Source organism: Ovis aries, chromosome 3 (assembly GCF_016772045.2).
Source record: "Ovis aries strain OAR_USU_Benz2616 breed Rambouillet chromosome 3, ARS-UI_Ramb_v3.0, whole genome shotgun sequence".
Classification (NCBI taxonomy): domain Eukaryota; kingdom Metazoa; phylum Chordata; class Mammalia; order Artiodactyla; family Bovidae; genus Ovis; species Ovis aries.
Window position 1 is genome coordinate 140194128 of NC_056056.1, and position 23940 is coordinate 140218067.

The 23940-nt window shown below is 44.5% G+C and overlaps 1 protein-coding gene across 14 annotated transcripts in view; it reads left to right on the forward strand.

Moving 5' to 3' along the window:
- Positions 1–2426: 2426 nt before the first annotated feature.
- The window catches only part of SLC38A1 (solute carrier family 38 member 1), a 77099-nt gene continuing 55585 nt past the window's right edge, over positions 2427–23940 (forward strand). For 2 of the 14 annotated variants that reach the window (XM_027967425.3, XM_060412704.1), the window contains exons 1-3: positions 2427–2715; positions 17377–17493; positions 21994–22211. In XM_027967425.3, coding sequence (XP_027823226.1) covers positions 22090–22211 — 122 coding nt within the window. In that variant the 5' untranslated portion in view covers positions 2427–2715; positions 17377–17493; positions 21994–22089. Of the gene's footprint in view, positions 2716–2853; positions 11090–11443; positions 11566–13589; positions 13765–17376; positions 17494–21993; positions 22212–23940 lie in introns of those variants that run through there. The other 12 variants (XM_012174434.5, XM_042246828.2, XM_042246826.2 and 9 more) reach the window with 10 other exon arrangements.

Genomic DNA, 23940 nt, shown 5'->3' on the forward strand with positions numbered 1-23940 from the left:
AGAAATACACAGATGCAGAGGAGACAGAGTATGGAAAGCAAGGCGGAAAGGGCAGGTGGGATCAACTGGGAGACTGAGACTGACATATACACACTACTATGTATAAAATAGATAACTAATGAGAGTCTACCAGGAGAACAGGGAGGGGGAAAAAGGTACAATCTGTTTATAAGACATAAGTTAACCTTAAAAAATGCATTACAACATATATTAAGAGCAGACAAATACTGCTTGATTCCACTTATACAAGGTAGCTACAACAGCTGTCAGAAAGTACTTTGGGGGTGGAAAGGGAATGGGGAGTTAAGTGTTTAAGGGAAACTGAGTTTCAGTATAGAAAGCTGAAAAATTCAGAAGATGGATGATGGTGAGAGTCGCAAAACAATATGCATGTACTTAGTGTCACTGAACTACACAGTTAAATACAGTTAAAATAGGCCAGTCCCTGGTGGCTCAGAGGTTAAAAACGTCTGCCTGCAATGCAGGAGACCTGGGTTTAATCCCTGGGTCAGGAAGATACCCTGGAGAAGGAAATGGTAACCCACTCCAGTATTCTTGCCTGGAGAATCCCATGGACGGAGAATCCCATGGACGGAGAATCCCATGGACGGAGGAGCCTGGTGGACTACAGTCCATGGGGTCGCAAAGAGTCGGACACGACTGAGCAACTTCACTCACTCACTGTATTATATGACTTTTACCACAATTTAAAAAAATTTTTTAATGCTACCTAACTGCAGCCTTAGGTGCACAGAAATAAGTTAAAACCCTAATCAAAAGATAAGCTTTCCATCAGACGATCAGACATGTTCTCTAAACACTGGGGAATATACCAGTGATGATAAGGTAAATATTTCAACCAGCTGATGGAGCCATGCTCGGTCTATTATTTTGCATGTTCAGATTTCCTTATTCATAAGCATTATCCCTGCCAGGCAAAGGGCACACTACTTATAATTAGCAAATTTCATTCTAAATTAGCTTCCTCTAGAAAAGGAGGGGGAAGAAAACCCAACTTTTGGGCGACGTGTATAATATTATTATGATATGGGTACTACTCTGTGTGTGTGTGTGTGTGTGTGTGTGTGTGTTTAAACAAACTTGGGAACAAAACTAAGGACAACGTCAAGCAGGCGAGGGAAGCAGTGTCAGAGGCCAAATTTGATCGCAGGTCTGTTTGAGCGAGGCTCCCCATCCATCATCTTCCCCTTTCTGTTTGCAAGGCCTTTCACTTTCTCTGGTTTATTCAAGAGCTGGCCTTCTGAATAGGGTTCTCAGTCAGCCATTGTCGAACTAACCAAGACCAATTTCTGCCACTCGACGGAACGAGTATTCTAGTTACGAGGCGTTTGGTTTTCCTCTCGCTTTTCCAGCGGTGACTAAAAAGCCATAGCCACTCCATCAGAGGCTACTCCGTCTGCCCTTTTGAAATGCGCCTGGTAGATTAATTTTTGAAAGATGATTCACCTTCCTTTTCCTGTTTTCATGGAACACGGAGACGCAACCATTCCTGTCAATAGAAGGCTCGAGTTTCCACCCCGCAAATTCGCGCGGCGCTGACTGTCTCATTGGCTGACGCGCAGGTGGGATTTCCTGTCGCCATTTTAAGGAAACACACTGCCCTGCAAGGAAGTGGCCAGTCAGTGCAGAGGGGCTGTGCCCGGAACAAAGAGCAAAAGAAAGGGGAACGGGCCCAGCGGCCCCAGACCCCTCCATCCTGCGCCCTCGCTCCCCGCTGACCCCCGATTTCGAGCGCCCGGCTTCTTGATCCCCGACGCGCCACGCCCGGGGCTCGATCACGTGGGGTCTCCCCCCAGCCCAGAGCGCGCCCCAGCTCAGCAAAACCACGCAGTCCCCTCAACAGAGCCCCTCAGCATAGATCTCGGGGTGGGGGCTGGCCGGGACTGCGGGTGCTGGATCCGGAAGAGGGGAGGCGCCTCCCACTGCGGGTGACGGACAAAGGCTTTCCAGAGGTGCCCGCGCTCCCGGCCGTCCCCGGCCTCCTCCGCGCAGTCCCTCGGGAGCCTCCACGCCGCTCCCTCGCTGCCAGCGGCTGCCACGCTGCTTGCAGGGCTGTGAGCCGACCAGCCACTCCGGCGGCCATCCTCACGCGGCGCCCTTCCCACAATGCAATTCCCCGCGCTCACGCGCCCCGGCCCGGCTCCGGCGCACCCCCAATGCACCCCCAGCCCCCCATCGCACAGCCCTCCTCGCCTCCTTCCGTGCCCTCCCAGCCACCTCCCCTCTCCATCTCCAGGGCCCCCAGGCTGCGGCCACCGCTGCAGCTGGGCTCTGGGCTCGCTGCAGGGCACCAGGAGGGCGTGGGGCAGGTGTCCAGACTGCGCGCACACTCCGCTCCCGGGGCCACCGCCGGCGCTCCCGGCACACAAGCGCCCCGCAACCCCTCCCTCGCTCCCTCTCTTTCCGATGCTCAACCTTCGCCGGCTGCGGTCGCCGCATCCTCGGCGGACGGCGACAAGGAGGCAGCCAGGGGCAGCCGCCTAGGCAAGAGACACCATGTGATGGGCATCGCTCAGTGACACGCAGCTTCGGTTAAAGAGCGGACGCGCAGGAGGGGAGGCGACGGCAGGCGAGACGCGGATGAATAGCCTGAACAGCTAAACCATCGCGAGCCATGGATGCGCAAGGGCGACGCGTCCCCCAGTAGGAGATGACTGATTTGATTCGAAAACCTCTGCGGCCAAGCGAGCGGATGTGAGTGCGAGCCTGGCGAGTACCGTGTGGGTAAGGGTTGCTGGTGGGGGGAGCTTCTGATGCAATCGGCCCCGAAAGGAGGAGGAGAGCCAGGAGTGCGCGGGCTGGGGCGGCACGCCGCTCCGCCTGAAGGTCGCCGCCCTTCACCTTCCTCGGAAATCCGCCACGCCACGCCGAGCCTCCCCGCCCAGCCCTGGCTGACGGAGGGCACCTTTCATCCGCCAAGGCAGCCAGACCTTGACACAAAGGACATCGCAAGGCTGGGGGAAAATCCGGGAAGGGCGGATACCACTTTTCCCCCCCTTTTTTTTGGCCCGAGGTAAGAGGATTTCCCGTTCCCAGGGAGAGCTGAGGGAGCAGCGGTGGGGAGGAAAGGGACGTTTTAGATGTGAGAGGAGGCGGTAACGCAGAAGTCATCCCTGCGAGCGTGAAAGGAAGGAGTGCGCGGCTGAGCCGGATGCGGTCGGATTTTGCTTTTACCAAGAGAAAAGTCAGATCCACGGTTCTGCTGACCCCTGCGGCAGTGTAAAGAGGCGCGGAGCCCCTGGTTTCAGCGTTGCGTGGGCTGCGGCTTACTTCTGGGGTCTGTTTTCTTAGTGGCAGATTGTGGTGCCGGATCTGGTTAAATCATTCGCGGGTTAGGGACCACGCGGGTCTAGAGAGCGCGCCGAGGTGAGGGCTCCACTGCATTGCCGAGCAGTGGTTGAGTGCTGGGCATTTGCGGGGAATTTCCTGTGTCTTAGGAGCCCCAAGAAAGGCATGTGATGTGCCCGGGGTTGAGTGTGAGGCCGGCTGGGTCTCGGGGACTAGCCACGGAGCCCGAGTAAACAGGAACACGCTCGCCGGCCCTTCTCGAGCTCTGCCCGGCTCTCAGTAACGGAAAGGATGCGGGTTATGAGGTTGGGGGACGGGGTGGAGGGTGAGGAGGATTATTAAGCGATGCTGGCAGTGACTCACAGCCCTTTCCCGCCCCAAAGAGGTTCTTTCCCAAAGGAAGGAGAGAAAGAGAGAAGTGTCGTTCTGAAAGCTAGGAACCGCTGGAGCTGGCGAACAAAAGGGCACCGATTGCGCGGGGCCCGAGCGCCGAGTGGTCTCCCCAGCACTCCCACGTCTTCCCCCCACCCCCGAATCACCCTCGTGTCCCTAAATTTTACCACAATAGGCATTTAATCTCGGCTGGCGGGTGCCCGGAGGAAAGTGTTCCTTCGCCCCAGTGCACGCCCCCACCACCCGGAGCTTCGGGGTCCTCAGCCCCTCCCGGAACTCGGGGTCCTCAGCACCCACTGGTACCCCCAGGCTACAGGGCTGCCTGGGCGCCGATTCCCTGTGGAAGTGCCCAGCCCTGGGTTTGGACTGAACTGTAGTTAGAAGGTAGAAGTACATATGGCGGCAAAAGGAATTTCGCGGTAACCGCGTCCCGGCGTTTCGCCCGTGCCTTTCACAGGCTGTCTTCGGCTTGGGAAGTTGGTGCTACAATTGTGAGTCCTTTGTGTCTGAGCGGGTTTTTATTGCTCTGGTTCTCCGGTGAAAACCTAATTGCCACCAGCATCACATAGTTTCGCGGACGAATCCCTGGTGATGTATTTCATGAGTTGAAAAGACCCCAACGCTAGGAAACCGTATTTATTTGCGTTTGGAAAAGGATCTGACATCTCTGCCGTGGGTTTAAGACTTTTTAATATAAGGGTAAGGAGAGAATAAATCCATCGTTTGCAGACTCCAGGGCCCAACAAGACTGTAATTTGTCACCTTGATAGAAGAAACTGCGGCAACTCGTGCTTTTTCTGACGTCAGAACGACGACGGAAATAAAACCTGAGCTAGGTGGCTGGCTGGCCTCATTGTTAAATGAATCTCTCACCGGCTGGGTATTCCTGAAATCTATCAGCCAAGTCAGGGCTCTCTCTGATCTTAGTAGGCCCCCTGGATTTCAGTTTGGGCCCCAACTTCAAATTGGCTTTACTCCTCAAGAGTTAGGTAGTTTTCAGTAGTTCCTTAGACATCAGGAAACTCACCTGGTTTGGCTTGAGGTCTTAACTTTGATGAGGTGAATTCACTTTTTTTCCCCTAAACATATTCAATGAGTATTTCCTACTGAGAGTTTATGTGGCAGTTAGCAACTACAAGATAAAGTCCCTGTTTCTGTGAGATATCCCTTCTCCTGGGGGGAGACAGACAATAAATACACCTATAAATGAATGTTGGAGATTTGTTCTTACAGTGAACAAATAAAACCAGATCAATCTCGTGAGGAAGGCTGATGCCTGAGATAGATGACCCTCTAGGTGGGTCTTTGTAAGAGGGTACATTTGTCCTGAGACTAAGAGACCAGGCACCTGATTATTGCCAGACTGTCTTTTTTTTCTCTCTGGGTGATACAAGAGGGTGAAACTAGTCTTACCATTGTTCCCTAATGCCCAGCACAGAATAACTGCTTAATAAATGCCTGTTGGATTGAGATCTTAATCAAAACATCTTTCACCTTTTAATGCTACTGTTGACCATCCCTTTCTTTCTAGATCTCGTTATTTGTTCCTCTGCTAAGTTGAAGCATCAGAGTCTCTACTCTGCTCCGTCTCTCATGCCTTCTCTTCATTTCTGAGCAGTTACCAGGAACCTGCAAATGACGCATAAACCTGTCTTTTCATCTCCATTCCCACTACCCAGGTTCAGGTCTCTATCACTTGATTTAGACAGGGCAATTTAAGGAGTTTATTGGGATTCAAAAATGGTGAAACAGACATGGAGGTGCCCTGAAGAAACCAGCACTCGGGAGCAGATGCAAGCACGGTGAAGGGTAAAGAGTAAAGTAGCCAGCAAAGGAGGCGTAATGGGCTTCTAGTTGGCCTCCTTGGTATCAAGCTCTGCTCCCCTAATTCAGTCTCCACACTTCCATGGGATCTGTATTTTTTAAACTAATTTTTAATTAATCTTTCTTAAAACCACTGGTTGTCAAAGTCAGTTGCCTACAATTAAAGTCTAAATTCCTTAGTCAGGCACCTGGGACCTTCCACAATCTAATCTGTTCCTTACCTCTTTCCATCACTTTCTCCCAGTTCACCCTATGTCCTCCCTGTCACTTTCTGCCTCAATATGGATGCTGATTCCAAACTGGAATGCCTGCTGAAATGCTATATATTTGTGAAAGGCTTAGCCCAAATACCACTTTCTGCCTCTTCAAATAAGTGTTCACTGATCACCTCCTAGCCTTTTCATATTTATCTTTCACATTTTGCACCATCAGTCCAGGTGATGGAAGGTGAAGTAAGGACAGATACTTTGAGTCAAATGTAAATGCCCAGTCTCAACTCACTAGCCTAGACACCTTGGGCAAGTTGTTTGGCATCTCTGAGCCTCAGTTCCCTGCCCCCATTTGTTAAATGGTAGTGATGGTGGTGATGATAGTGGTACTTATTGAGTTATCCTGAAGGGTTAGTGAGGATAATAGATGTGAAGAGCTTGGCGCACTGTTAGTACTCCATAGGTACTCAATTAAAAGAGACTTCAGGTTTCTCATCTATCAGAGGAGGTGGGGGAAGTTGATCAGGAAAGTTCCCTTACCTCTAATGTTCAATGAATATTTAATCATTTAAAAATATTTTTCTGAAAATGTCTTAACGGAAGCTACCTGAAACTTTTTAGTCCCTGGGCGAACGTGCGTCTGTCTATGAAAGGTAGTATGGAGGTGGGGGAGGCAAGTGCATAGAAGGAAGTGAAATCCAAATAGCATCATAGACTTTAGAGAAGGACGCCTTAGAACACTGGCCCTAAATTGAGTCTTTTTAAAAAACTTATATCTGGAAGTTGATCGCATTTTAGTCATTGGGTTTCAGCTCAGCACCTGTGTGTTAGGGTTACTTACTAAGCATAAAGGAATCCAGTGATAGGAAAGCAACATGGTTTGGGTAAACTTTGCAAGCACCCAGGTTCCTGTCAAGGAACTCTGCCTCAGGTAATGCTATAGTGTATCTTTGCCTGTAACTAACTGGGTCCCCTTGGGTAACTCAGCTAACATTCTTAATGCCTTCTTTTCTCATCTGTACGATACTAATGACAGTGTCTGAGTTGTGAAGGTACAATGAGAACAGAGCTGAGAATATCCTTGAACAATTTCAAACTCTGGTAATATGCAGGTTTAGGATAGGTTAAGATTAATGATTCTCAAAGCAGGCTTCACACCAGATTCACCTAAAGTCTCTTAAAAGCTACCAATGCCCAGACTCCATTTCCAGAGACTCAGATTTAGTTGGCCTGGCATAGAGCTCAGACAGCAGAATTTTTAAAAACAATACTGGCGTAATTTTTATAAGTGATTTAGATTTAAAAACAAAACAAGAGCAGAAATTAAATGATGACTTACATATATTGTTTGTTTGATAAACCTCTTGGTAATATGGAGTTATGAGCTTGATTGGCTTTTCCCCCGACTTCACAAAACCAGCTGGTTGTTGATATCATGGAGTCACAGCCTCAGGTTACAATTTATAACTTGAATTTTCCCAGGTAGAGAAGCCCGTCAGAGTGATGCAGCCAGGGCCACATAAAGATTTAATGTGTGGATCTCAGTTTCCATCTCTTAGGAGTGACGGAAGACAAAGAAGATTGGAAAAGAAGGGAACAATGGAAAGGAAAAGGAAAGGGAGAGTTTATGGCTCGAGGTCTGGGAGGAGGGGCCTTTGAGTTGGGAGAATGGCAGGACAGAACACAGAGGAAAAGTTGGGCTTGATTTATTGAACTGGTTTTGTTATGTTGGTGACTATAGAACCAAATGAAACCTGTGGGTGTATTTTGTAAGACTTGTTCTCTTTAAATTGTTTGGAATTAGCTGTCAACATTTAAGTATCTGAATTTCACTTAAAACTTGATTTCTGGCATTTCTTGAAAAGAAATAAAAAGATCTGTCTTATTTTTACTGAAATAGACGAGACACATGTTCTCCAGTTTCTTGTACCCAATCTGCTTTGCTCATTTGTCTTACCTACTTGGGCTCCAGCTACATTTGTTTTTAGCTTTTAATATAATCTGCAGATCTTAATATTAGCAACACATTAGAATCTTCTCAAAGCATTTAAAATATCCATGCCTAGATTCCATTCTAGACGAACTGAATCAGAAACTGGTATGTATTAGGGGGCATGTTATCACTATTATTTTTCCAAACCTCCCAAGGTGATTTCTGTGTGTAGTTAGAATTGAGGATTACTAGTCTGCGTCTCCTATTCAAAAGACTTGTCTACAAGCCCATCTTATCTCTGAAAGTGATCCATTAAGAAACAGTATATAGAATCATAAATTTAGAGGATTTTAAAACTAGGAGAGATCTTTGAGAGTGCATCTGTTAATCCGAACTTCAGATTTTGCCTCAGAAAAAGTCCAAAAAGAAAAAAAGCTTGTTCAAAGACTGTAACATCATTTAGTATGAATTATGGTGTTTTATTATATTTTCTCTTTTCAAATAAAAGTATATTTTTAAATGTTTATAAGTGATCCTCTTTATATGCACCACTCTGTGGTGCTTTCAATTTGTCATGATTTCTATTTTTCCTAGAGTAGTTTGTTTGGAGTTAGCCAGAACTTAAAAAAAAAAAAATTAAGTTGCCATTCATTGTTTTTAGTCCAGTAGTAATTCTTGATCAGAGGTATTGCTAGAGCAAAAAGTACATGTGCAGAGAAAGAGACTTTCTCAAAGGTTATAGGAATATATTTTGGGCTCTTTTTGAACTCTGTACATAATTATTTAAATCTATTAATTTTCAGTTGATGAGAAAGATTTTTACTTTTGTGTATTCACACTGCTCAAAGACACTCACTGTTTTAATTAAAGTTAAATTTTTAAATGTAGTGTACAATACAGTCTGTCCTCCTGTATCCAGAGTTGCAGGTTAACTTCATTAACTTCTAAAGTTTATTAGTATTTTCTCTCTTTGAGAAATGAGAATAATTCCAAAAGATCTCAATGGGAAGGTTAACTCCTAGACATCTTAGGCTGGGCATGTTAATAAGAGACATTTGAAAAATCCATTTAGATGAGCCAAAGATTTTAATGTAAAAAATAAAATTGTGAAAGTTATAGAAGAAAACATGGGATGGAACTTTTGGGGGGATAGGCAGTGAAGGCTCTGGAGTAGGAAATGGCAACCCACTGCAGGATTCTTGCCTGGAAAATTCCATGGACAGAGGAGCCTGGCGGCCGACAGTCCGTGGAGTCGCAGAGTTTGGCACAACTGAGCACATCGCACAGCAGTGAAGGAGGCTTTTTTCACTGTAGATGCTTTTTTCACTGTAGACGCTTGTGTACTTTATGAATGGTGTACTGTGTACATGTATTACCTAGTCAAATATTTTCTAATAAAGTGAAATAGTTCAATACAAAAATAAAAATAAAACATCATCTAGGAACCTGAACAGATTTCTTGTGGAGCAGGTGTTGGGATACTGTAAACAAGACAGGACCAGGGGTCCATCATTTCAAGGAAGTGAGCTGTTCCTCTCTGCCTCCTGCAGGAGTGGTCAGTCCTTATTCCTCTGTGAGCTTCCTGTAACACAGGGCTTCTCATCCCCAGTGCTCCTGGCCTTTGGGGCCAGATAAAGCTTTGATATGAATAGCTGTCCTGTGCATTGTATGATGTTTAGCAGCACCTCTGAACTCTCTCCGCTAGAAGCCTACAATACCCCCTCACTTGTGACAGCCAAAAATGTCTCCAGGCATGGCCAATGTCCATTGAGGGCGGGGGCCAAAATGGTCCCTAGTTGAGAACCACTACTTTAATGTAACCCTTTCTGTGGGCTTGTAGAAATCATACCAAGAATTCTTAAACATTCCAGCCATAGTGACTGGGTTGTTAATGATAGATACCTTTCATTAATATAGTGCTTTACAATTTTAAGTATATTACATACTTTGTGCATGCTCAGATCGAAAGTAAAATACAGTGGCAGAGTTAATGAAAACTATATGGAGCAGCTGTACATGTTGCTTCTTTTAACTTATCATCTTTGTTTTCCTGAGAAATTGTGTTTGTGAGGATTGTGCTATATTGTCTGCGGGCAGATGATCAGTTGAGTCATCATTATTGTTAACGTTTTTACTATCACTGTGTATTAGGGAGCTAAAAGGTCTGTGCTCCCTGTCCTCGAGAAGTTGAGAATGTAATTAGGAAAGAGGATAACTCCATGAAGAGATCATGAAAACATATAAGACCCCTTCCTATAATCCAATGAGTATACAAAAGTGCTATGAGAAGTCATCACAGGTAAATAATCACAAGTTGGTCACTGGAGGAAGACCTTAAGAGAAGGTTGGCTTGAAATAATCTTTTTTTTAAAAAAACCACTCAAGCCAGCAAGCTGGGCTTTTTGAAAGAAATGTACTTCAGTGAGCACAGGCTCAATGGGAAAGGAAGTGGCTGAGAAGTATGTTCAGGGCCAAGGTGGGGGGCAGTGAGAGGAAAGCTGAAAACTGCAAAGCAGATCCATTACAGCAGTGAAAGGTTCAGAAGGAACATCCTGGGAGAGAAATTTAAAGAGTTAAGAGGGGACTTCCCTGATGATCCAGTGGCTAAGACTCCACACTCCCAAGAAGGCCTGAATTCCATACCTGGTCAGGGAACTAGATTCCACATTCCGCAACTAAGGCTCAGCACAGCCAAATAAATAAAGAAATATTAAGGGGAAAAAGAAGAGTTCAGGGCAATCTTGGCTTTGAATTTGCTGTTCCAGGGGTTTGACTAGTAGAAACACTTAGGACTGGCAAGGGGAAAAGAGGAATACGAAAGACATGGATTTTCAAGAAGAATCTGTGTCTGTAAATGGAGTGGGCTGGGCTCAGTAGGCAGCATGGGGGGAAGCGACCAGCCAGGCTACGATTGTGGAGCCAGAAGGAACAAGAGGGAGGAAGGGATGGTATGAAATGTTGATAGGACTCAGAGACTGATTAGATACCTGGGTTCCAAGTCTGAGTGATGAGGGGAACCAACATTATCATGAACAGAAATAGAAAAGCTGACGTGTGAGGTCAGATGGTATGTTCAGTGGGGCACGTGGAGTCGGAGGTCATGACAAACATTCACGTGAAGAGGTCTCCCAGACAGCTGGGGTCTGAAAAGAATTTGTGAAAATTTTTCTGAGCAGGAGGAGGGAACCTGAGAGATTGTCTCTCCCCTCCAGCTTTCTCAGTTTACAGATGAAGAAATAAATGGCATGTTAAGTGACGTCATCATCAGCAAGTAGGAAGTATGACAGAAATCCTATCTCCTAGTTTCTAGAGGAATTCTAGTTTTGTAAAACGAAAAGCCCTGGGGAAAGGAGATCTGAAAGACGCCCCTGTGGGATGAAGACTGACACTTCAGGCTTGAAACTTACAAAGGAAAGAGTTTGTGAGTGTGTGAAGGGAAGGGGGGTGGGGCTGGGGCTGCCCCCACACGGAGCACAAAGGCTGGGAGGAGGGCAGGAGCTGGCAGTGGAGGCTGGAAACAGTTCCCCTGAGAATGCGGATGCTTGCAGATGCAGTGAGAAGCAAGGTGGTGGGGTTCAGGAAACAGTGTCCCTCCTGCGCAGGGAGGTGAAAGGCTGAGAACTGAGAAAAGGCCTCTTGCCTTGATTAGGAAGAGGTAGCAATAGTCGCAGTGACAGTCGCCCTCGCTTACCAGAACCAGGGCAGGCACAGACCCAGTTGCAGAAGCTTTATAGTGACTCTGCAAGGTAGATACTGTTTTATCTCCATTTTACAGATGGCAAAACTGAGACAGAAGTGAAGTGAAGTCGCTCAGTCGTGTCCAACTCTTTTCCACCCCGTGGACTGTAGCCCACCAAGCTCCTCTGTTCATGGGATTCTCCAGGCAAGAGTACTGGAGTGAGTTGCCATTTCCTTTTCCAGGGGATCTTCCCAACCCAGGGATCAAACCCAGGTCTCCCGCATTGCGGGCAGATGCTTTAACCTCTGAGCCACCAGGGAAGCCCCTAAAACTGAGACAAAGAGATATTAACCTGCTTGCCCAGAGACAGCACAGCTCCTGAGGGGTGGAGCCAGGATTTGCCAGTAGAACTAGGATTCAAGGGAGCGATGAGAACAGGGGTAAGCTGTTTAGACTGTTGGCAGCAGAGACAGGAGCAGGCTGATTGTTCAAAGTCGCTTTCCAAATATGGAGCTAAGCGTGATTGACAGAAGCTGGGGGAGCCAGCAGAGGGAGAGAGGGAGGCCAGGTCCTAGCAGAGCCGAGACCAGGAGCACTGGCTAAGTCATCAGTGTTGAGTAAGAAGAGAGAAAACACCTTCTCTTCTGAGACTGCTCACTGAATCCCAGTCTTTCACTACTGAAGGTCATTCCCCACCTCCCAAGGACCCTGGGTTTTCAAAGATTGTATCCACTCTAAGTTTTTATTTTAGTTGAAGTATAATTTATATGCAGTGCAACAGCTGGATCTGAAGCATACTGTTTAGAGAGTTTTGACTATAATTTCAGTTCAGTTCAGTTCAGTCGCTCAGTCGTGTCCGATTCTTTGCGACACCATGAATTGCAGCATACCAGGCCTCCCTGTCCATCACCAACTCCCGGAGTTCACTCAGACTCACGTCCATCGAGTCGGTGATGCCATCCAGCCATCTCATCCTCTGTCGTCCCCTTCTCCTCCTGCCCCCAATCCCTCCCAGCACCAGAGTCTTTTCCAATGAATCAACTCTTCGCATGAGGTGGCCAAAGTACTGGAGTTTCAGCTTTAGCATCAATATTAATTCACTTCCCACTTTTGTTACTCTAAGATATATAACATTGCCAGTCAGAATCTAGGATTATCACACCAAGTTAAGGCAGTTTTGCCAAAAGTACGGACTCATGACATTGTGATTAAACTGTTTAGCCTGTTTAAGGCCTTTTGAAATATAGTGAAGCAGCTCATAGATTATATTATTACCATCTGAGAGTCCAGTGAGCCAGGGACCCCCAGTATGTAAATAGACTCACTTGGTTATGGGAAGAGATGTCGTGGGAAGAGTCGTCAGGAAGATAGAACCATAACTGGCCTTATACTTAACAGATTCTCAAAACCACTGACCTAGCTGTCGTAATTCATTCCCAGGAGCTGAACTAGGAGAGGTATGATCTTATTCTTCTTAATCACCAATAGTCATTCATAGCAGTTTTGCACTTAAGTATACTTGACTGGATATTTGGCTTCCAAGGTGGTGCTAGTGGAAAAGAACCTGCCTGCCAGTGCAGGAGATGTAAGACTCAGGTTTGATCCCTGAGTCAGGGAAGATCCCCTGGAGGAAGGCATGGCAACCCACTTCAGTATTCTTGCTTGGAGAATCCCATGAACAAAGGAGCCTGGCAGGCTACAGTACGTAGGGTTCCAGAGGGGGACATGACTGAAGTGACTTAGCACACATGTGTCGCTGACTATTTAGTGTCATTTAGGGGTTCTTGTTATGTTTTAGATGTGATTGTGATATGGTGGTATTGTTTTAAAAATGGATCTGACTTTTTATAAATATGTATTGAAGTATTTACAGATGATATCTGGAATGTTTTGTAAAATAATTCTAGGTGATGCTGGGAATAAAACTTCAACAAGACCGGCCTGAAGTTGGTACATGGGGGTGCATTATTATGTTATGTTCACTTTTGTATATGTTTAAAAGTTCTCATAATAAAAAATTTCAGAGATTGAAAAAAATAAAATTAAGAATATCAGTCAGGGTTTAACTGCATATAAACAGAGATCTCTTGTATGTTAAGCAAAAGGGATTGAATACAGGGAATTAAAACCTGTAAAATTGCTAGAAAAGATGGCAGACCAGGCTTTGGGCTCAATCTCTAGGAATAAACACTGAGTACCACCACTCAGCTCACCTAAGGGTCTTCTCTTATGCCTCCATCAGGAAGCCAGCTTCTCATTGTTTGAACTGCATCCTCTGGGAACGCATCACTGAGGCCAAATCTGATGGTCAGGAATTCACCACCACAGTTGTTGGCTGCAGAGGACACCTTTGCAGCATCTGCTAAAATTGTACCAGCAGAATGGGTACCAGGTCCCACCACTTTGCTCTTTATTGTGTGAGTGCTAAGTCACTTCAGTTCTGTCCAATTCTTTGTGACCCTATAGGCTGTAGTCCGCCAGGCTCCTCTGTCCAGGGGATTTTCCAGGCAAGAATACTGGAGTGGTTGCCACTTCCTACTCCAGGGAATCTTCCTGACCTAGGGATAGAACCTGGATCTCCCGCATTTACAGGAAAATTCTTTATTGTTTAAGCCACCTGGAAATCCCACCTTGCTAATCAATAGATTGGGGAATTAGTTCAATTCAGTTCAGTTGCTCATTCGTGTCCTACTCTTTGTGACCCGATGGACTGCAGCACGCCAGGTTTTCCTGTCCATCACCAACTGCCACAGTTTACTCAAACTCATGTTCATTGAGTCAGTGATGCCATCCAGTCATCTCATCCTCTGTTGTCCCCTTCTCCTGCCCTCAATCTTTCCCAACATCAGGGTCTTTTCACATGAGTCAGTTCTTCGCATCAGGTGGCCAAAGTATTGGAGTTTCAGCTTCAACATCAGTCCTTCCACTGAATACCCAGGACTGATCTCCTTTAGGATGGACTGGTTGGATCTCCTTGCAGTGCAGGGGACTCTCAAGAGTCTTCCCCAACACCACAGTTCAAAAGCGTCGATTCTTCGGTGCTTAGCTTTCTTTATAGTCCAACTCTCACATCTATACGTGACTACTGGAAAAACCATAGCCTTGACTAGACGGACCTTTGTTGGCAAAGTAATGTCTGCTTTTTAATATGCTGTCTAGGTTGGTCATAACTTTCCTTCTAATTTGGGGGATTAATAAGCAAAAATACAATTTCAGTTGCAAAGACACTTTGTGATAGATTGGCCCAGTCAGTATGTGTTCCTACTTCTTTCTAGTCCAGTTCTGCAGTGGATGAAAAATTGAAAACTACATTTCCCACATTCATTTGCAGCTACACTTCTAGAGAGGATTTAGGTTCCATCAATTTTGCTTTCTGTTCAGTTCAGTTCAGTTCAGTCGCTCAGTCGTGTCCGATTCTTTGCGACACCATGAATTGCAGCACGCCAGGCCTCCCTGTCCATCACCAACTCCCGGAGTTCACTCAGACTCATGTCCATAGAGTCCGTGATGCCATCCAGCCATCTCATCCTTGGTCGTCCCCTTCTCCTCCTGCCCCCAATCCCTCCCAGCATCAGAGTCTTTTCCAATGAGTCAACTCTTCTCATGAGGTGGCCAAAGTACTGGAGTTCAGCTTTAGCATCATTCCTTCCAAAGAAATCCCAGGGTTGACCTCCTTCAGAATGGACTGGTTGGATCTCCTTGCAGTCCAAGGGACTCTCAAGAGTCTTCTCCAACACCACAGTTCAAAAGCATCAATTCTTCAGCGCTCAGCCTTCTTCACAGTCCAACTCTCACATCCATACAAGACCACAGGAAAAACCATAGCCTTGACTAGACAGACCTTAGTTGGCAAAGTAATGTCTCTACTTTTGGATATGCTATCTAGGTTCGTCATAACTTTTCTTCCAAGGAGTAAGCGTCTTTTAATTTCATGGCTGCAGTCACCATCTGCAGTGATTCTGGAGCCCAAAAAAATAAAGTCTGACACCGTTTCCACTGTTTCCCCATCTATTTCCCATGAAGTGATGGGACCGGATGCCATGATCTTCGTTTTCTGAATGTTGAGCCTTAAGCCAACTTTTTCACTCTCCTCTTTCACTTTCATCAAGAGGCTTTTTAGCTCCTCTTCACTTTCTGCCATAAGGGTGGTGTCATCTACATATCTGAGGTTATTGATATCTCTCCCGGCAATCTTGATTCCAGCTTGTGTTGCTTCCAGTCCAGCGTTTCTCATGATGTACTCTGCATATAAGTTAAATAAGCAGGATGACAAGATACAGCCTTGACGTACTCCTTTTCCTATTTCCAGTCTGTTGTTCCATGTCCAGTTCTAACTGTTGCTTCCTGACCTGCATACAGATTTCTCAAGAGGCAGGTCAGGTGGTCCGGTATTCCCATCTCTTGAAGTATTTTCCACAGTTTATTTTGATCCACACAGTCAAAGGCTTTGGCATAGTCAATAAAGCAGAAATAGATGTTTTCTGGAACTCTCCTGCTTTTTCCATGATCCAGCGGATGTTGGCAATTTGATCTCTGGTTCCTCTGCCTTTTCTAAAACCAGCTTGAACGTCAGGGAGTTCACGGTTCACGTTTTGCTGAAACCTGGCTTGGAGAATTTTGAGCATTACTTTACTAGCATGTGAGATGAGTGCAATTGTGCAGTAGTTTGAGCATTCTTTTGCATTGCCTTTCTTTGGAATTGGAATGAAAACGGACCTTTTCCAGTCCTGTGGCCACTGCAGAGTTTTCCAAATTTGCTGGCATATTGAGTGCAGCACTTTCACAGCATCATCTTTCAGGATTTGAAACAGCTCAACTGGAATTCCATCACCTCCACTAGCTTTGTTCGTAGACTTCACATTCCAAGATGTCTGGTTCTAGATGAGTGATCACATCATCATGATGTGGTTGTTTTACGGTTGTTTAGTCTTTGTTTTACGGTACAGTTTGGTCTCTATCATGCAAATGTTTTATTATTGTTACTTTATATGAAAAGGTCTTGCTTGTTTCAGTAGGCTGTATGTGCTTAGTCCTCAGTCATGCCCAACTTTTTGTGACCCCATGGACTGCAGCCTGCCAGGTTCCTCTGTCCACGGGCATTCTCCAGGCAAGAATACTGGAGGGGATTGCCATGCCCTTCTCCAGGGAATCTTCCTAATCCAGGGATCGAACTCAGGTGTCCCACATTGCAGGTGTGTTCTTTACCATCTAAGCCACCAGGGAAGGCCAAGTATACTGGTGTGGGTAAGCCTATCCCTTCTCTAGGGGATCTTCCTGACCCAGGAATCGAGCGGAGATTTCCTCCTTCGCAGGCAGATTCTTTACCAGCTGAGCTACCAAGGAAACCTGTAAGCAATGTTAAATTCTCTGTATAACCTCTTCTTTGATATGTATCACCATGAAGAGTAGAGAAGTTTATGTTTTTCACATGGGTAGTATTAGTAAAATGTACCAATAAGCATACCAAGATAATACTGCTTCTTAAGAATATCTCTGAATTTTGTGGTGAAGGATCAGAAATGTTCTGTGCTTAGTCAACTGTCATTTGTAACCTGTTATAGACGCTGGGGGATAGTCATTGTAGTTGGGTTAACATCAAAATCTTCACGTGATGATCTCATTCAATCTTATAATTGACTGTACAGTCTGATAATTGCTTCTGTGCTTCAGTGAAACTGTAATTCTTTTGTTTCTTAAACTTGACCGGCACTTCCTGTCTCTTTGTCATGGGCCATGTTCCCCTTCATTGAGAAGTCTCAGCTTAGGGCCCGTCTCCACCTGTTGTCTCCCGTCCACCAGGCACTTCGACTGGCCTGCAATAGCAGGCTGGATGTCAATTTATGGCACAGTCAAGCAGTTAAGGAGCATTTTCAGTAATGATGTAGAACTGTGTTATGGACATAACTCAGGATGGGAGACTATATCTTGTTAAGTGAAAAAATACATCTTAAAAACTCTGTGGTATGATTTCCATTTTTGTAAATGTACATATTTTTTAAAAATCTGTACTCATTCTTTTCATTTAACAGATACTTATCAAGTGTCTACCGTGCGCCAGGCACTATATCTATGTGCATAGAAAGACCCCTGAAGCTGATATTCCAATATATATATACAGTGATCATCTCTGCTTGCTGAGATAACAGGTGATTTTTTTTCTTTTTATTTGTTTTTTCCTTCATTTGCAAGCTTGTATTTTCTAATTTTTCTACACATATTATTTATTAATATGGAACTAACATTTTTTTAAAAACATGTCTATTTTTCAAATGTGTACTATGTAGTATTACATGAAAAACAATAGACTAAAAACACTAAAATCTCAAAGTTAATAAAAGAGAGATAAAAAGGAAGAAAGAAAGGAAAAGAAAAAGAAAAGAAGGGAGGAAAGAGCACATTAAACTTTAACAGTGGCCCATTTTGGGTGTTGGGTTTCTTGTACAATGTTTGTTCTAAAGATTCTGCAGTGGGTATATATTAGCTTTAGAACCAGAACTTTCCCCCCCCCCCCTTTTTCAATAGCCAGTTCAAATGTGACTTTTCTGTGAAACTGCCTCAGATCCCTGAATTTGACACTTTCAAGCTTTTAAAATCCTTTCATCACCTCAATAAATATACGATAAACTGAATGGGTAGTATTTTCTAAGTATGGCCTTAACATTTTTAGTGACACATGTCACTAATTCTGTTACTTTCCCGCATTTTTCCAGTTTTTGTTTTCAAGACTAAGTTAGATTTCAGATAGGCTATTTCACAACAATAAAAATTTATTCTTAAAAAAAAATAGGAGATTACAACGTAGACAAAACAGACACTGACAAAAAGCTATGTCAGGACAGAGCAGGAAGACAGCGACCTGTAAGGCAAGGAGAGAGGCCTCAGAAGAAACAAGACTTGCCAGCACCTGATTTTGGACTTCTGGAACTGTGAAAAAATGAATTTCTAAGCCAAAGGCAAAAATAAATGTATCCTATGTGATTAGCTTAGTACTGGCATTTGCCCAGTACTGACATAATTTTAACAGCCAGAACTTCATCTATTCTTTCTGTTCTTTTCCTCTTTTGTCCATTGCACACGCTCGTGTGTGTGTGTGTACCTAGTATATATTTGTATACACACATGTATATTAATATAAAAGTTTGGATACAAACAGTAGACCCAAATCTGTTGTTAGTCTCCTTTTCCTCTCCTTAGAAATTTTTCATCTAGTACCCTATTTCCTACAAGTTTATGGAGAGAAAAGGACTCCTTAGCCCAGATTGGAATCGCCATCCACTGAGTGAACTTTCTAGAAGCCCTGCAGGATCGCTTCAATAACCTCTGAGGGAGTCATTTAGGTGAGAGCCAGGGTGGCAAGACTCCTAGGAATGACCCAGTCCGATCCACTTGTGTGGCTTTCTTTAGGAGGAGCCAAAAGGTGACGGGGGCTTTAGCCTTTTTAATGCACTTCAACTTTTGCAAAGAAAACACAGGCTGTAGACATTGCTGCTGTGTGAAGGCACTAAAAGCAATTAGTCATGGCCCAAGCTCTAGCACCGCCACCCTGGCTGGAAGAATCAGCTCGGAGCTGCCAGGTTGGCTTTAGATCAGGAGTTCAAGGAGGTTTGGTCTCTTGTCCCTGCTTCCCGGTTTCCAGAAGAGGCCCTGTTCTGCAAAAAGGGTGAGCCTTCTGGAACCTGAGGTAGTAGACAGTATTTATCTTGTGGAAGCTTTAAAGGATCCTGGAACTAGGGAAGTCTTGTTCTAAATGTGTGAATGAAAAGGAGTAATGTGTGGCCTAGCTGTTGGGAAGAGAAGATAGAAATTCTTGAAGAATTATCATTCCAGAGTACTTTCTGAGGGTCCAGAAAATATTACCATATTTTTACTATTTTAAATATTACATATTTTCAGTATTACTTCCTGGGTATTGTAGGATGCTTACATTGGCGCATTGGAGTTTTCACTCTTGACTGGGTTACAGTTGTGGAATTCAGGGTCAGACAAAATATCAAAACATCATCCAAGGGGGTTTACCATTGGAGGTGAAAAAAAACAATTCATGACATTCTGCTTCATCCCTTGGTCCCCAGGCTCCCATACCTTTACAGGCCTGACTTTGACAGTTGCATTTCCTTCTTAAAAGGATTCCTGGACCCAGTGCCAACATGTGCATATGCGTGGATGTGCGTGGTGTAGGCTTCCCCATACCAACAGTTGTCGACCCAATTCTGACATTATCTACCAGTAGATAGAAGGAGATTCTGCAGGTCAAGGTCTTCATCCCATGAGACTGCCCTCCACTTCAGACGCCATCACAAGTCCAGGTTGTCACCTGTGCTGCTGACTGACTGGCCATAAGTCAGAGGTTTTCATGACCTTCTCGTTGGGTTCCAGAACAGCTGGAACATCTCGTTGGGTTCCAGAACATCTTCCAGAACAGCTCACAGAACTCAGGAAAGCCTGTTTACTCACTTCGTTACCCATTTATTACAAAGGATATCAAAGGATACAAATGAAGTGAAAGTGAAAGTCACTCAATGGTGTCTGACTCTTTGGGACCCATGAGCTATACAGTCCATGGAATTCTCCAGGCCAGAATACTGGAGTGGGTAACCTTTCCCTTCTCCAGGGGATCTTCCCAACCCAGGGATCGAACCCAGGTCTCCCACATTGCAGGCAGATTCTTTACCCGCTGAGCCACCAGGGAAGCCCGAAAGGATACAGACCAACTGCCAAAGGTAGAGGTACAGTGGCGAGGTCCTCAACAAAAGAGCTTCTGTCCTTGTGGAGTGTGGGGTCCAGGGCGTGGGGGAGTTCTGGGTCCCTAGTATGGGTACTCTTTGAACCTCCTTTATTGATTTTTTTTTGCGGCTTCATTACATAGGCATCATTGATGAACTCATTGGCCATGAGTGATTGATTCAAGTTCTCTCCTCTCCCCTGAATTCATGGATGGGACTGAAAATTCCAGTCCTCTAATCAAATGTTTGACTCCACTGGCAACCAGCCCCCATCCTTAGGTGCTTTCCCAGAGTTGTCTCATTAACATAACAAAAGACATTTATCACTGTTACAGTGTGTGTAAGTTGCTCAGTCATGGCCGACTCTTTGCCACCGCATGGGGTGTAGCCGGCCAGGCTCCTCTGTCCATGGAATTCTCCAGGCAAGAATACTGGAGTGGGTTGCCATTCACTTCTCCAGGAGATCTTCCCGACCCAGGGATCAAACCTGGTCTCCCTCATTACAGGCAGATTCTTAACTATCTGAGCTCTAAGGGTTTGGTGAGCTGTGAGCCAGAAGTAAGAACAAAGATCAAATATGTATTCTTTCTAACAAATCGGAGCTTCCCGCATAGCTCAGTTGGTAAAGGATCCATCTGCAGTGCAGGAGACCCTGGTTCGATTCCTGGGTTGGGAAGATCCGCTGGCGAAGGGATAGGCTACCCACTCCAGTATTCTTGGGCTTCCCTTGTGGCTCAGCTGGTGAAGAATCTGCCTGCAGTGTGGGAGACCTGAGTTCAGTCCCTGGGTTGGGAAGATCCCTTGGAGAAGGGAAAGTGAAAGTCACTCAGTCATGTCTGACTGTGACCCCGTGGACTATCGAGTCAGACATGACTGAGTGACTTTCACTGTATGATAAATCACAGTATCACACCTCTGTGGCCACCTGCTTTTTGATTTGTGATGCTGTGTGTCTGAAACTCTGTAGTGACAGTGCTCAGTTGCTAAGCCTGACTTGTGTCTGACTCTTTGCGACCCTATGGACTATAGCCTGCCAGGCTCCTCTGTCCGTGGAATTGCCCAGGCAAGAATACTGGAGTGAGCTGCCGTTTCCTCCTCCAGGGGATCTTCCCAACTGAGGCGTGGAACTCTCATCCTCTGCGTCTTCTGCGTTGGCAGGTGGATTCTTTACCACTGAGCCACCTGGGGAGCCTGAAAGTCTTATATTAATGGTGACCCCTTTGAAATTTAAGTCACAGTCATCCATGTCGGGGAAAATGTGAACTCGGCAAGTCTTTCATTTCTGTGAGGAAATATAGTTTCAGGTGGATTAACCTAAATCCCCAGGGTATGAGTTTTTAATTCCCTAATTCCCTGACATGGAGTGATTTCATTGAAGAGATTGATTTAATCTCTTGCAGTTGATGGATAAACTGTTAACTAAATTTCAAAACACAGATTTGTCCTTTGCTGCTTGACCTCCAAGTTGGGTGGTTGATCCTGCATGATGCCATTTATTGAGGATTTGCATTTTTATTAAACCGGGATTGCTAAATCAAAGGTGCTTTTGTGTCTGTTCAATCTGTACCCAGGTATGTGTGTGCCCTGTGGTCTGACGCATTAAAACAACTGAATCGCTTTCCTTTTAAACTTACTGCTTCATAAAAGGGCATCTCTATTGCCTAAAGATGACATGGTATTTCTATAAACGTGAACAGAAAGATTATGGGACATGACTCCTTTTATAGTTAAAAATATAGGGAGATTTATGAAAAACATAAAATTTACAGTCTCTATAATTTGATGTGCCAAGATTGCTTTAATACATTGAATAACAAAATGTAAAAGTTATTTTATTAGTAAAGTAATTGTTTGTGTATAATAGTTTCTTTTTAATCAGTGGTATTTTTATGCTTAATTATTTTTCCTTGTGTTGTATTTTAGGGGTGTCAGCCTTATATTTTTGCTGCTGTCCAGTTGTAAATACTCTCAGAAAAAGAGAATTTGAACCCATTTTTTGACGACAGGTAGTTCCTAAACATGATGCATTTCAAAAGTGGACTCGAACTAACTGAGTTGCAGAACATGACAGTGCCCGAAGACGATAACATTAGCAATGATTCCAATGATTTCACTGAAGTAGAAAATGGTCAGATAAACAGGTGAGTGTTTTTCCATTAACGCTTTCTCTCCAATGAAAGAAATGTCTCTAAAATATTATTCTGGTTTTTCAGTTATTCTCTTGAATTATTCATTACTAAAGTTACGCTCTATTTGAAGATGTAATTTGAATTTCATATGTGACATCTGTTGGGCATAGTCTGCAATAGCAGATGAAGCAAATAGGAAAGGAATTTTATTCATCCTTTCGAATCTTTCAATTGAGTCTAATAAAAATGTATAAATACATTGGACCCCAGCCAGCCCTAACTTTTCAAAAGCTTTATGCTTATGAATTAGACCAACTGTTGGAATTTAGCTGCATGCCATCTGAATGTGTACTACAGTCATCTGGCTTCGCCCACATTTTAATCAAGAAATGGTCAAAGTCTCGTTTGCCAACGTTCCCATGTTAAAATGACAAATAGGTCATTACAAGCGTCATTTGTAACATAGATTTTAAGTAATAATAACATAGAGCTCAATGCCTCTATGAGAAACTAGAGAAATAGTACATGAAACAGAGAGAAATAAAGAGATACTGTGAGTGAGGGGAGGTGGGGGCAGATAGGAAGAATGCTGGCCTGGCAGCTCTCACCCTCAGCTGTGACCACAAGTCCTTCCAACCCTTGGGTCCTGTGTTTCTTAAGTTACAAGAGTAGGACTAAACATAAATATGTATACGTATATATATTTTAATGATTCGGGGCATTATCTGACCTGATTTTATTTTTTCTAATTTATTGAAGTGTAGTTGATTTATATATTGTGTTAGTTTCTGGTGTATGACAGAGTGATTCAGTTTTACATGTATATACACTCTTTCTCATACTGTCTTCTAGTATGGTTTCTCATAGGATAAATTGAATGTATTGAAATTGAATATATTGATAATTCCCTATGCTATACAGCAGGACCTTGTTGTTTATCCATTCTGTGTATAGTAGTTTGCGCTTGCTCACCCCGAGCTCCCTGTCCTTCTCTCCCCCGCCCCCTTCCCACCGACAGCCACAAGTCTGTTCTCTGTGTCTGTGAGTCTGTTTGCATCTCATAGATAAGTTCACTTGTGTCGTATTTTTAGATTCCACACATAAGTGATAGCTTATGGAATTTATCTTTCTCTGCCTGACTTACTTCGCTTAGTGTGATTATCTCTAGGTTCATCCACGTTGCAGCCAGCTCATGTGGATCCCTATCGGAAAGCTTTTCAGCTTGGGAGTTTGTGTGTGGTTTGTTTGGAGTTGAGGCCTCCTAAAAGGCTGGGAGAAAAGTGAAATATGTGGGGACTGCTTATTAGAACATAGACCATGCTGCACTTGGGAGGGCAGGATCAAAAGGAAATTGGGAAGGAGGAGGATGAAATTTTGTCGGCTAACCAGACCTCTCTGCAGCAATCCTGCATTCTGATACAATGCGTAATTGAAAGTCAGGAGCAGGATTGGGCTGCCCTCATTTACATACACTCAGAAGTTTCAGCCCCCTCTCCTCCTTATTCTCTTCCTTAAATGTTCTCAGAGATTAAGTCTCTAACCCAAATACTTCCTCACTACCATCCAAGTATCATTTACTGTGCGGTGATATTTCTTATTGTTGGACCCAAGTTTGCCTCTTTCACCTTTTCTGCGTAATTATTAAGAATAACTGCCATTTCTTGAGTGCCAGTTTTCATTATATATTACACATATCCTTAGAACAACCCTTACAATATCATGCAATGTATTCTTTTGCAAA